Source organism: Oncorhynchus gorbuscha, linkage group LG24 (assembly GCF_021184085.1).
Source record: "Oncorhynchus gorbuscha isolate QuinsamMale2020 ecotype Even-year linkage group LG24, OgorEven_v1.0, whole genome shotgun sequence".
NCBI classification, from domain to species: domain Eukaryota; kingdom Metazoa; phylum Chordata; class Actinopteri; order Salmoniformes; family Salmonidae; genus Oncorhynchus; species Oncorhynchus gorbuscha.
In genome coordinates this window covers 65,239,609-65,253,887 of record NC_060196.1, presented here as the reverse complement: position 1 = coordinate 65,253,887, position 14,279 = coordinate 65,239,609, and the positions used below count along the sequence as shown (strand labels likewise).

Here is a 14,279-nt window from a genome sequence, read left to right as displayed (position 1 = left end):
TTGTAAATATGGGTAAAGGTTGTAAATATGGGTAAAGGTTGTAAATATGGGTAAAGGTTGTAAATATGGGTAAGGGTTGTAAATATGGGTAAGGGTTGTAAATATGGGTAAAGGTTGTAAATATGGGTAAAGGTTATAAATATGGGTAAAGGTTATAAATATGGGTAAAGGTTGTAAATATGGGTAAAGGTTGTAAATACGGGTAAAGGTTGTAAATACGGGTAAAGGTTGTAAATACGGGTAAGGGTTGTAAATACGGGTAAGGGTTGTAAATACGGGTAAGGGTTGTAAATACGGGTAAGGGTTATAAATACGGGTAAGGGTTATAAATACGGGTAAAGGTTATAAATGGGTAAAGGTTATAAATATGGGTAAAGGTTGTAAATATGGGTAAAGGTTGTAAATATGGGTAAAGGTTGTAAATATGGGTAAAGGTTGTAAATATGGGTAAGGGTTGTAAATATGGGTAAGGGTTGTACATATGGGTAAAGGTTATAAATATGGGTAAGGGTTGTACATATGGGTAAAGGTTATAAATATGGGTAAAGGTTGTAAATATGGGTAAAGGTTGTAAATATGGGTAAAGGTTGTAAATATGGGTAAAGGTTGTAAATACGGGTAAAGGTTGTAAATACGGGTAAGGGTTGTAAATACGGGTAAGGGTTGTAAATACGGGTAAAGGTTGTAAATACGGGTAAGGGTTGTAAATACGGGTAAGGGTTGTAAATAAGGGTAAGGGTTGTAAATACGGGTAAGGGTTGTAAATACGGGTAAGGGTTGTAAATACGGGTAAGGGTTGTAAATACGGGTAAGGGTTGTAAATACGGGTAAGGGTTGTAAATACAGGTAAGGGTTGTAAATAAGGGTAAGGGTTGTAAATAAGGGTAAGGGTTGTAAATACAGGTAAGGGTTGTAAATACGAGTAAGGGTTGTAAATACGGGTAAGGGTTGTAAATACGGGTAAGGGTTGTAAATACGGGTAAGGGTTGTAAATACGGGTAAAGGTTGTAAATACGGGTAAAGGTTATAAATACGGGTAAATGTTGTAAATACGGGTAAGGGTTGTAAATACGGGTAAGGGTTGTAAATGGTTGTAAATACGGGTAAGGGTTGTAAATATGGGTAAGGGTTGTAAATACGGGTAAGGGTTGTAAATACGGGTAAGGGTTGTAAATACGGGTAAGGGTTGTAAATATGGGTAAGGGTTGTAAAACGTACCTCTGGGCAGGTGTCTAGGAGCCTTGCTCTGGGCGCACACTGAGCAGGAGGAAACATAAACCCTCACGTGGGCCACCAGTACCTCCCATCAAGACAGCGCATCGTCCAACCTATCCCAGGATGACCAGAGGAGGGTGACGTGTGAGCCCAATAGATCAGTCGGGCGCGGACAGCAGACAGAACGTACAGACACCCAGCGGGACACTCAGGGGGAGAGGGCTCAGCACGTGACGCCCGCTAAATATCCGCGTCCAGCTCCAACTGGTGCTACCAAACACGAGTATGGGAGTGGGATCCATGGACAGCTCCTCTGTGTCATACAGCCGGGACAGTGCGTCTGCCTTAACGTTATGGGAGTCTGGTCTGTAAGAGAGGGTAAACACAAAACGGGTGAAAAACGTGTCCCACCTTGCCTGGCGAGGATTCAATCTCCTCGCCTCCTGAATGTACTCCTGATTGCAATGGTCAGTCCAGATGAGAAAAGGGTGTTTAGCCCCCTCAAGCCAATGTCTCCATGCCTTCAAAGCCTTGACGACAGCCAACAGCTCCCGGTCTCATCATAGTTTCTCACCGCCAAGTTGAGCTTCTTCGAAAAGAAGACACAGGGGCGGAGCTTCAGCGGTCGTACTTGAGCGCTGAGAGAGCACTGCTCCTATCCCATCTTCGGATGTGTCCACCTCCACTATGAACAGCAAAGAGGGATCCGGATGAGCCAACAGCCTTCAGGTGCCTAAAAGTGCCTCTGCAAGTGCTCCCTTTAGCAGTGAAGTAATGGGAGCAGCAAGGCTGCTCTCCATCTCCACTCCTGACGTGGAAATCCGATACTGATGGAAGGAGACGGACTGTCGGAAGAACAGGCATTTCTCAGCCTTTACGTACCAAACACTCTGCGCACCAGAGACACATGCTCAGAATGTCATCAATATACACCACTACACCCTGACCGTGCAGGTCTCTGAAAATCTTGTCTGCAAAGGATTGGAAGACTGATGGAGCATTCATCAACCCATACGGCGTGACTAGGTACTCATAATGCCCTGAGGTGGTACTAAATGCCGTCTTCCACTCGTCTCCCTTCCGGATACGCACCAGGTCTCCTGAGATCCAGTTTAGTGAAGAAGCGCGCCCTGTGCATTCGTCGTAGCGATAAGAGTTAGTGGGTAACTACCTCACCGTGATTTGATTGATAGTCGATACACGGGCGCAAATCTCCATCCTTCTTCATCACAAAAAAGAAACTTGAGGAGGCAGGTGAAGTGGATGGCCGAATGTACCCCTGAAGCAGGGATTCAGAGACATATGTCTCCATAGCCACCGTCTCCTCTTGCGACAGGGGATACACTTGACTCCTGGGAAGTGCAGTGTCTACCAGGAGATTTATCGCACAATATCCCCGTTGAGTGGTAATTGAGTCGCCTTCTTTTTACAGAAAGCGAGAGCCAAATCGGCAATTCGGAGACCTGGTCTGGACTCGTAGTAGCACCAACGGAAACCCCTAAACACCTACCTGAACACTCTCACGACCACCCCGTGAGAGCCCTCTGTGGCCAAGAAACAGTGTGGTTATGACAAGCTAACCAGGGTAGGCCTAGCACCACAGAATACGCAGGAGAATCAATAAGGAAAAGACTAATCTTTTCCTTGTGACCCTCCCGCGTTATCATACACAAAGGTGTGGTGACCTCCCTGATAAACCCTGACCCTAATGGTCGACTATCTAAGGCATGAACAGGGAAAGGCATATCCACAGTAACAATAGGGGTCCCTAAACTATGAGGTAAAATAGCTAAAAGACTAATCCTTTCCCTGTGATCCCCCTGCGTTACCAAAGGAGCGGTGGCCTCCCTGATAAACCCTAATCGTCGACTATCTAAGGCGTAAACAGGGGAAAGGCACAACCACAGGAACACTTTATTAATGATATTCCCAGCCGCGCCTGAATCCACTAGCACCGAATGCTGGGAAAACGGCGAACATTCAGGAAAAGTGACAGAGACAAACATATGTGCAACAGAGGGCTCTGGATAAGAATGGTGCCGACTCACCTGGGGTGACGCCAGAGTACCCTGCCTGCTGCCTCCTGGGCGCTCCTCGTCTCCTGCCTTAAATGATAGAGGCGCTGATCCGCTGCTCTGCCTTCGGGTGGGTGGCTGAATACTGTCCTGAAATGGCAGGTGAACTCCTCAAAATTGGTCCAACGCTGCATTCTCTTCTCCACACACAGCGCTGGCCCACTCCAGGGCTTTCCCGGTGAGGCATGAGACGGGGGCGCAACTCTTCTCACGGTCGAGCTGGGTGGACTGTGGCCAGGTACAGGCTTAGTTTGAGGAGGAAACCATGGCAGCCGGCAGCATCTCCGTCGTACCCCTGTGGTATGGATAGATGGATCCTGCTGGGTTCAGGCACGATAGGGGCGCTCAGGGGAGACCCTGGTTGTGCTGGTGGAGGCGCTGGAAAAACTCCCAGCGGTCCATATTCTGGACAACACGATCCATGGCAGCGCTCAGATTGTAAATCATCTCCATATGTTCCATGAAGCGCTCCTCCACCTCCATGGCTGGGGTACCGTCTCCTGCTGACTTCATGTTTTGTCAGTGATTCGTGTGTATAGGTGGAAGTCAGGCACAGGAGAATCAAACTTAGTGGAATGGAGTTGTTTAATAACTTGAAAACAAACATAGGGGACAGTGGAGAGAGGATGGAGGGGACAGTGGAGAGAGGATGGAGGGGACAGTGGAGAGAGGATGGAGGGGACAGTGGAGAGAGGATGGAGGGGACAGTGGAGAGAGGATGGAGGGGACAGTGGAGAGAGGATGGAGGGGACAGTGGAGAGAGGATGGAGGGGACAGTAGAGAGAGGATGGAGGGGACAGTGGAGAGAGGATGGAGGGGACAGTGGAGAGAGGATGGAGGGGACAGTGGAGAGAGGATGGAGGGGACAGTGGAGAGAGGATGGAGGGAAGACAGGGCACTCGTATCTTGCTCCACAGACTTGAACTTTCTCTCTCCCCCTCTCTCTCCTGATTGATGAAGGAATGCACGGGGCTCGTCAGGAAGAGGTGATCGACCACCGGTTGACAGACAGAGAATGGGGGGAGGAATGGAAGCACCTTGACCATGTAAGAAAAGTAATAACATTTTTATTACTATACCAACTGTATCTGTACCTGTACCTGTACCTGTACCTGTACCTGTATCTGTACCTGTACCTGTATCTGTACCTGTATCTGTACCTGTACCTGTATCTGTACCTGTACTGTATCTGTACTGTATCTGTACCTGTACTGTATCTGTACCTGTACTGTATCTGTACCTGTATCTGTACCTGTACTGTATCTGTACCTGTATCTGTACCTGTACCTGTATCTGTACCTGTATCTGTACCTGTACCTGTATCTGTACCTGTACTGTATCTGTACTGTATCTGTACCTGTACTGTATCTGTACCTGTATCTGTATCTGTACCTGTACCTGTATCTGTACCTGTACTGTATCTGTACCTGTATCTGTACCTGTATCTTTACCCGTACCTGTACCTGTATCTGTACCTGTATCTGTACCTGTACCTGTATCTGTACCTGTACCTGTACCTGTATCTGTAGTGTCTGTATCTGTACCTGTAGTGTCTGTATCTGTAGTGTCTGTATCTGTACCTGTACCTGTATCTGTACCTGTACCTGTATCTGTACCTGTACCTGTATCTGTACCTGTACCTGTGTCTGTACCTGTACCTGTACCCATATATGTACCTGTACCTGTACCCATACCCGTGTCTGTACCTGTGTCTGTACCTGTACCTGTACCTGTGTCTGTATATGCATGTGTGTCTGTGCCTGTGCCTGTGCCTGTGCCTGTGCCTGTGCCTGTGCCTGTGCCTGTGCCTGTACCTGTACCTGTACCTGTGTCTGTATATGTGTCTGTGTCTATTTGTGTCTGTGTCTGTGTCTGTACCTGTAGGCCTGTGCCTGTGTCTGTGCCTGTGTCTGTACCTGTGCCTGTGCCTGTGCCTGTGTCTGTACCTGTACCTGTATCTGTGTCTGTATATGTGTCTGTGTCTATTTGTGTCTGTGTCTATTTGTGTCTGTACCTGTGCCAGTGTCTGTATATGTGTCTGTGTCTATTTGTGTCTGTGTCTATTTCTGTCTGTACCTGTGCCAGTGCCTGTGCCTGTGTCTGTACCTGTGTCTGTGTCTATTTGTGTCTGTATCTGTGCCAGTGCCTGTGCCTGTGCCTGTGCCTGTGTCTGTGTGGCTTATAGAGAGTGTGTTGGTACATGTGATTTCAAGAAGAAGCATTACAGTATGTATGTATTAGGAAGCCAAATATGTGCATGCAATTCATTTTTGCAGCATACAAAACCTGTGTTCATACTGTAACAGACAAAACTACAGACATGCCCCAGCAACAGGCAGAAGGCTTGGCTCTACAGGTAACAGTGCAGTGTGAGAAAGTGCCAATAAAGACTCATTTATACCGTTTTTAAAGAACGAGAACACACATTGGCCAACCCGCATACTTGAGTCAAGTGCATAACTGCAAGTGGCTCTGGGTAAGAGCGTCTGCTAAATGACTCAAATTTAAATAATTGCAGTGCTGCAGATGTCTGCAAATGATTGCTACCTTCCTGATACAGTACCTTCCCCCTGATACAGTACCTTCCCCCTGATACAGTACCTTCCCCCTGATACAGTACCTTCCCCCTGATACAGTACCTTCTCCCTGATACAGTACCTTCTCCCTGATACAGTACCTTCCCCTGATACAGTACATTCCTCCTGATACAGTACCTTCCCCCTGATACAGTACCTTCCCCTGATACAGTACCTTCCCCCTGATACAGTACCTTCCTGATACAGTACCTTCCCCCTGATACAGTACCTTCCCCTGATACAGTACCTTCCTGATACAGTACCTTCCTCCTGATACAGTACCTTCCCCCAGATACAGTACCTTCCCCCTGATACAGTACCTTCCCCTGATACAGTACCTTCCCCTGATACAGTACCTTCCCCCTGATACAGTACCTTCCTCCTGATACAGTACCTTCCTGATACAGTACCTTCCCCCTGATACAGTACCTTCCCCTGATACAGTACCTTCCCCTGATACAGTACCTTCTCCCTGATACAGTACCTTCCTGATACAGTACCTTCCCCTGATACAGTACCTTCCCCTGATACAGTACCTTCCTCCTGATACAGTACCTTCCCCCTGATACAGTACCTTCCTCCTGATACAGTACCTTCCTCCTGATACAGTACCTTCCCCCTGATACAGTACCTTCCCCTGATACAGTTCCTTCCCCCTGATACAGTACCTTCCCCTGATACAGTACCTTCCCCTGATACAGTACCTTCCCCTGATACAGTACCTTCCCCCTTATACAGTACCTCCCTCCTGATACAGTACCTTCCTGATACAGTACCTTCCTGATACAGTACCTTCCCCTGATACAGTACCTTCCCCCTGATACAGTACCTTCCCCTGATACAGTACCTTCCCCCTGATACAGTACCTTCCCCTGATACAGTACCTTCCCCTGATACAGTACCTTCCCCCTGATACAGTACCTTCCCCTGATACAGTACCTTCCCCTGATACAGTACCTTCCCCTGATACAGTACCTTCCTCCTGATACAGTACCTTCCTGATACAGTACCTTCCCCCTGATACAGTACCTTCCCCTGATACAGTACCTTCCCCTGATACAGTACCTTCCTCCTGATACAGTACCTTCCCCCAGATACAGTACCTTCCCCCTGATACAGTACCTTCCCCCTGATACAGTACCTTCCCCTGATACAGTACCTTCCCCTGATACAGTACCTTCCCCTGATACAGTACCTTCCCCCTTATACAGTACCTCCCTCCTGATACAGTACCTTCCTGATACAGTACCTTCCTGATACAGTACCTTCCCCTGATACAGTACCTTCCCCTGATACAGTACCTTCCCCCTGATACAGTACCTTCCCCTGATACAGTACCTTCCCCTGATACAGTACCTTCCCCTGATACAGTACCTTCCCCTGATACAGTACCTTCCCCCTGATACAGTACCTTCCCCCTGATACAGTACCTTCCCCCTGATACAGTACCTTCCTCCTGATACAGTACCTTCCTGATACAGTACCTTCCCCCTGATACAGTACCTTCCCCTGATACAGTACCTTCCCCTGATACAGTACCTTCCTCCTGATACAGTACCTTCCCCCAGATACAGTACCTTCCCCTGATACAGTACCTTCCCCTGATACAGTACCTTCCCCTGATACAGTACCTTCCCCTGATACAGTACCTTCCCCTGATACAGTACCTTCCCCTGATACAGTACCTTCCTGATACAGTACCTTCCTCCTGATACAGTACCTTCCCCCAGATACAGTACCTTCCCCTGATACAGTACCTTCCCCTGATACAGTACCTTCCCCTGATACAGTACCTTCCCCTGATACAGTACCTTCCCCTGATACAGTACCTTCCCCTGATACAGTACCTTCCCCTGATACAGTACCTTCCCCCTGATACAGTACCTTCCCCTGATACAGTACCTTCCCCTGATACAGTACCTTCCCCTGATACAGTACCTTCCCCTGATACAGTACCTTCCCCTGATACAGTACCTTCCCCTGATACAGTACCTTCCCCCTGATACAGTACCTTACAGTACCCTGATACAGTACCTTCCCCTGATACAGTACCTTCCCCTGATACAGTACCTTCCCCTGATACAGTACCTTCCCCTGATACAGTACCTTCCCCCTGATACAGTACCTTCCCCTGATACAGTACCTTCCTTCCCCCTGATACAGTACCTTCCCCTGATACAGTACCTTCCCCTGATACAGTACCTTCCCCCTGATACAGTACCTTCCCCTGATACAGTACATTCCTGATACAGTACCTTCCCCCTGATACAGTACCTTCCCCCTGATACAGTACCTTCCCCTGATACAGTACCTTCCTGATACAGTACCTTCCTCCTGATACAGTACCTTCCCCTGATACAGTACCTTCCTCCTGATACAGTACCTTCCCCTGATACAGGACCTTCCTCCTGATACAGTACCTTCCCCTGATACAGTACCTTCCCCCTGATACAGTACCTTCCTCCTGATAAAGTACTTTCCCCCTGATACAGTACCTTCCTCCTGATACAGTACCTTCCTCCTGATACAGTACCTTCCCCCTGATACAGTACCTTCCCCTTTTACAGTACCTTCCCCCTGATACAGTACCTTCCTCCTGATACAGTACCTTCCTGATACAGTACCTTCTCCCTGATACAGTACCTTCCCCCTGATACAGTACCTTCCTCCTGATACAGTACCTTCCCCCTGATACAGTACCTTCCCCCTGATACAGTAACTTCCCCCTGATACAGTACCTTCCCCCTGATACAGTACCTTCCCCCTGATACAGTACCTTCCCCCTGATACAGTACCTTCCTGATACAGTACCTTCCTCCTGATACAGTACCTTCCCCCAGATACAGTACCTTCCCCTGATACAGTACCTTCCCCTGATACAGTACCTTCCCCTGATACAGTACCTTCCCCTGATACAGTACCTTCCCCCTGATACAGTACCTTCCCCCTGATACAGTACCTTCCCCTGATACAGTACCTTCCTCCTGATACAGTACCTTCCTGATACAGTACCCTCCCCCTGATACAGTACCTTCCCCTGATACAGTACCTTCCCCTGATACAGTACCTTCCCCCTGATACAGTACCTTCCTCCTGATACAGTACCTTCCTGATACAGTACCTTCCCCTGATACAGTACCTTCCCCTGATACAGTACCTTCCCCTGATACAGTACCTTCCCCTGATACAGTACCTTCCCCTGATACAGTACCTTCCCCTGATACAGTACCTTCCCCTGATACAGTACCTTCCCCCTGATACAGTACCTTCCCCTGATACAGTACCTTCCCCCTGATACAGTACCTTCCCCCTGATACAGTACCTTCCCCTGATACAGTACCTTCCCCTGATACAGTACATTCCTGATACAGTACCTTCCCCCTGATACAGTACCTTCCCCTGATACAGTACCTTCCTGATACAGTACCTTCCTCCTGATACAGTACCTTCCCCTGATACAGTACCTTCCTCCTGATACAGTACCTTCCCCTGATACAGGACCTTCCTCCTGATACAGTACCTTCCCCTGATACAGTTCCTTCCCCCTGATACAGTACCTTCCTCCTGATACAGTACCTTCCCCCTGATACAGTACCTTCCCCTTTTACAGTACCTTCCCCCTGATACAGTACCTTCCTCCTGATACAGTACCTTCCTGATACAGTACCTTCTCCCTGATACAGTACCTTCCCCCTGATACAGTACCTTCCTCCTGATACAGTACCTTCCCCCTGATACAGTACCTTCCCCCTGATACAGTAACTTCCCCCTTATACAGTACCTTCCTCCTGATACAGTACCTTCCTGATACAGTACCTTCCCCTGATACAGTACCTTCCCCCTGATACAGTACCTTCCCCTGATACAGTACCTTCCCCCTGATACAGTACCTTCCCCCTGATACAGTACCTTCCCCTGATACAGTACCTTCCCCTGATACAGTACCTTCCCCCTGATACAGTACCTTCCTCCTGATACAGTACCTTCCTGATACAGTACCTTCCCCTGATACAGTACCTTCCTCCTCCTCAGCTGCTGAACTGCATCATGGACATGGTGGAGAAGACGAGGCGTTCTCTCACCGTGCTGCGGCGCTGCCAGGAGGCCGACAGGGAGGAGCTTAACTACTGGATCAGACGATACAGCGATGCGGATGACCTGAAAAAAGGAGCCAGCAGGACCCAGAGCAGACAGCACAGTCCTACAGGACAGGACGACCTCACTACAGGTATAACTATCTACATTATAGTGTCGTATCAGTTATCAGACAGGACCCAGAGCAGACAGCACAGTCCTACAGGACAGGACGACCTCACTACAGGTATAACTATCTACATTATAGTGTAGTATCAGTTATCAGACAGGACCCAGAGCAGACAGCACAGTCCTACAGGACAGGACGACCTCACTACAGGTATAACTATCTACATTATAGTATCAGTTATCAGACAGGACCCAGAGCAGACAGCACAGTCCTACAGGACAGGACGACCTCACTACAGGTATAACTATCTACATTATAGTGTAGTATCAGTTATCAGACAGGACCCAGAGCAGACAGCACAGTCCTACAGGACAGGACGACCTCACTACAGGTATAACTATCTACATTATAGTATCAGTTATCAGACAGGACCCAGAGCAGACAGCACAGTCCTACAGGACAGGACGACCTCACTACAGGTATAACTATCTACATTATAGTGTAGTATCAGTTATCAGACAGGACCCAGAGCAGACAGCACAGTCCTACAGGACAGGACGACCTCACTACAGGTATAACTATCTACATTATAGTATAGTATCAGTTATCAGTATCTTAGTGTTGTTTAGTACAGTATATTTATTATGGTACCTGTCACCACGCCTGAGCCCAGCCAGTAACACCCGAGGTATGACACAAGGCTTGATCAATCAATCAGTCAGCCAATCAATCAATGAAACAGACACTAGATAGACAGTAGCTATGTCTGTTCCCTTCCTGTCCAGACTAGGAATAGACCTGTCGACTTGGGGTCCAACCCTACTCCATGACTACATGACCTTTCACTGGTGTTAGTTTTATCACAAGTTGACTGGGCTGTGTGTCTGTCTACTGGTTGACTGGGCTGTGTGTCTGTCTACTGGTTGACTGGGCTGTGTGTCTGTCTACTGGTTGACTGGGCTGTGTGTCTGTCTACTGGTTGACTGGGCTGTGTGTCTGTCTACTGGTTGACTGGGCTGTGTGTCTGTCTACTGGTTGACTGGGCTGTGTGTCTGTCTACTGGTTGACTGGGCTGTGTGTCTGTCTACTGGTTGACTGGGCTGTGTGTCTGTCTACTGGTTGACTGGGCTGTGTGTCTGTCTACTGGTTGACTGGGCTGTGTGTCTGTCTACTGGTTGACTGGGCTGTGTGTCTGTCTACTGGTTGACTGGGCTGTGTGTCTGTCTACTGGTTGACTGGGCTGTGTGTCTGTCTACTGGTTGACTGGGCTGTGTGTCTGTCTACTGGTTGACTGGGCTGTGTGTCTGTCTACTGGTTGACTGGGCTGTGTGTCTGTCTACTGGTTGACTGGGCTGTGTGTCTGCCTACTGGTTGACTGGGCTGTGTGTCTGCCTACTGGTTGACTGGGCTGTGTGTCTGTCTACTGGTTGACTGGGCTGTGTGTCTGTCTACTGGTTGACTGGGCTGTGTGTCTGTCTACTGGTTGACTGGGCTGTGTGTCTGTCTACTGGTTGACTGGGCTGCGTGTCTGTCTACTGGTTGACTGGGCTGCGTGTCTGTCTACTGGTTGACTGGGCTGTGTGTCTGTCTACTGGTTGACTGGGCTGTGTGTCTGTCTACTGGTTGACTGGGCTGTGTGTCTGTCTACTGGTTGTCTACTGGTTGACTGGGCTGTGTGTCTGTCTACTGGTTGACTGGGCTGTGTGTCTGTCTACTGGTTGACTGGGCTGTGTGTCTGTCTGTGACTGGGCTGTGTGTCTGTTGACTGGGCTGTGTGTCTGCCTACTGGTTGACTGGGCTGTGTGTCTGTCTACTGGTTGACTGGGCTGTGTGTCTGTCTACTGGTTGACTGGGCTGTGTGTCTGTCTACTGGTTGACTGGGCTGTGTGTCTGTCTACTGGTTGACTGGGCTGTGTGTCTGTCTACTGGTTGACTGGGCTGTGTGTCTGTCTACTGGTTGACTGGGCTGTGTGTCTGCCTACTGGTTGACTGGGCTGTGTGTCTGCCTACTGGTTGACTGGGCTGTGTGTCTGTCTACTGGTTGACTGGGCTGTGTGTCTGTCTACTGGTTGACTGGGCTGCGTGTCTGTCTACTGGTTGACTGGGCTGTGTGTCTGTCTACTGGTTGACTGGGCTGTGTGTCTGTCTACTGGTTGACTGGGCTGTGTGTCTGTCTACTGGTTGACTGGGCTGTGTGTCTGTCTACTGGTTGACTGGGCTGTGTGTCTGTCTACTGGTTGACTGGGCTGTGTGTCTGTCTACTGGTTGACTGGGCTGTGTGTCTGTCTACTGGTTGACTGGGCTGTGTGTCTGTCTTCTAGAGATTCACCGGGATCTTCTCCATAGACCAGTGACGACCGGATACGTACCTGAAGAAATCTGGAAGAAAGCTGGTGAGTATCTCTCTCTGTCTCTCTCTCTCTCTGTCTCTCTCTCTCTCTCTCTTTATTCTATCTCGCTCTTCCCCCCCCCCTCTCTCTGTCTCTCTCTCTCTCTCTCTGTCTCTCTCTCTCTCTCTCTCTCTCTCTCTCTCTCTCTCTCTCTCTCTCTGTCTCTCTCACTCTCTGTCTCTCTCTCTCTCTCTCTCTCTCTCTCTCTCTCTCTCTCTCTCTCTCTCTCTCTCTCTCTCTCTCTCTGTCTCTCTCTCTGTCTCTCTCTCTCTCTCTCTCTCTCTCTCCCTCTCTCTCCCTCTCTCTCTCCCTCTCCCCCTCTCTCTCTTTCTCTCACAGCAACAACACAGCTGCTATGCTGATCCTCAACACGGAGCCCCTCAGGGGTGCGTGCTTAGTCCCCTCCTGTACTCCCTGTTCACCATGACTGCATGGCCAAGCACAACTCCGACACCATTATTAAGTTTGCTGACGACACAACAGTGGTAGGCCTGATTCCCGACAGTGTGGTGCCACAAGCTCTCTCTCAATGTGATCAAGGCAAAGGAGCTACGGGAAAAAGAGGGCTGAACGGGTGGAGAGTTTTAAGTTCCTTAACATTGGCCCCCCCTTTGTTTTTACACTGTTTCTACTCACTGTTTCTACTCACTCTTTACCCCTACCTACATGTACAAATGTCCTCTAACCTGTACCCCCAGACATTTACTGCATTGTCGGAACTAGAAGCACAAGCATTTCGCTACACTCGCATTAACATCTGCTAACCATGTGTATGTGACAAATAAAATTTGATTTGATTTGATTTGATTTACCGGTACCCCCTGCATATAGCCTCGTTATTGTTACTTTTTTTTATCAAATAAAATAAATGTATTTATATAGCCCTTCAAACATCAGCTGATATCTCAAAGTGCTGTACAGAAACCCAGCCTAAAACCCCAATCAACAAGCAATGCAGGTGTAAAAGCACGGTGGCCACGAAAAACTCCCTAGAAAGGCCCAAAAAAAAGATAGACTCTGAGGTCATTGTTGCTCTTCTATACTCGGAGAGGATTAACCCACAGTTACAGAGAGTACTAACCCACAATTACAGAGTATTAACCCACAGTTACAGAGAGTACTAACCCACAATTACAGAGTATTAACCCACAGTTACAGAGTATTAACCCACAGTTACAGAGTATTAACCCACAGTTACAGAGTATTAACCCACAGTTACAGAGAGTATTAACCCACAGTTACAGAGTATTAACCCACAGTTACAGAGTACTAACCCACAGTTACAGAGTATTAACCCACAGTTACAGAGAGTACTAACCCACAGTTACAGAGTATTAACCCACAGTTACAGAGTATTAACCCACAGTTACAGAGTACTAACCCACAATTACAGAGTATTAACCCACAGTTACAGAGAGTATTAACCCACAGTTACAGAGTATTAACCCACAGTTACAGAGAGTATTAACCCACAGCTACAGAGTATTAACCCACAGTTACAGTGTATTAACCCACAATTATAGAGTACTAACCCACAGTTACAGAGAGTACTAACCTACAATTACAGAGTATTAACCCACAGTTACAGAGTATTAACCCACAGTTACAGAGTACTAACCCACAATTACAGAGTATTAACCCACAGCTACAGAGTATTAACCCACAGCTACAGTATATTAACCCAAGTTACAGATAGTATTAACCCACAGTTACAGAGGATTAACCCACAGTTAGAGAGTATTAACCCAGAGTTACAGAGAGTATTAAACCACAGTTACAGAGTATTAACCCACTGTTAGAGAGAGTATTAACCCACAGC

General features: G+C 48.1%; 1 protein-coding gene across 2 annotated transcripts in view; it reads left to right on the top strand.

The window, feature by feature from the left end:
* runx1t1 (RUNX1 partner transcriptional co-repressor 1) overlaps window positions 1–14,279 on the top strand; it is a 165,023-nt gene that overhangs the window by 114,819 nt on the left and 35,925 nt on the right. Inside the window, exons 7-9 of one of the 2 annotated variants that reach the window (XM_046325247.1) lie at window positions 4,251–4,336; window positions 9,899–10,094; window positions 12,392–12,463. In XM_046325247.1, coding sequence (XP_046181203.1) covers window positions 4,251–4,336; window positions 9,899–10,094; window positions 12,392–12,463 — 354 coding nt within the window. Of the gene's footprint in view, window positions 1–4,250; window positions 4,346–9,898; window positions 10,095–12,391; window positions 12,464–14,279 lie in introns of both variants that reach the window. The other variant, XM_046325246.1, reaches the window with a different exon arrangement.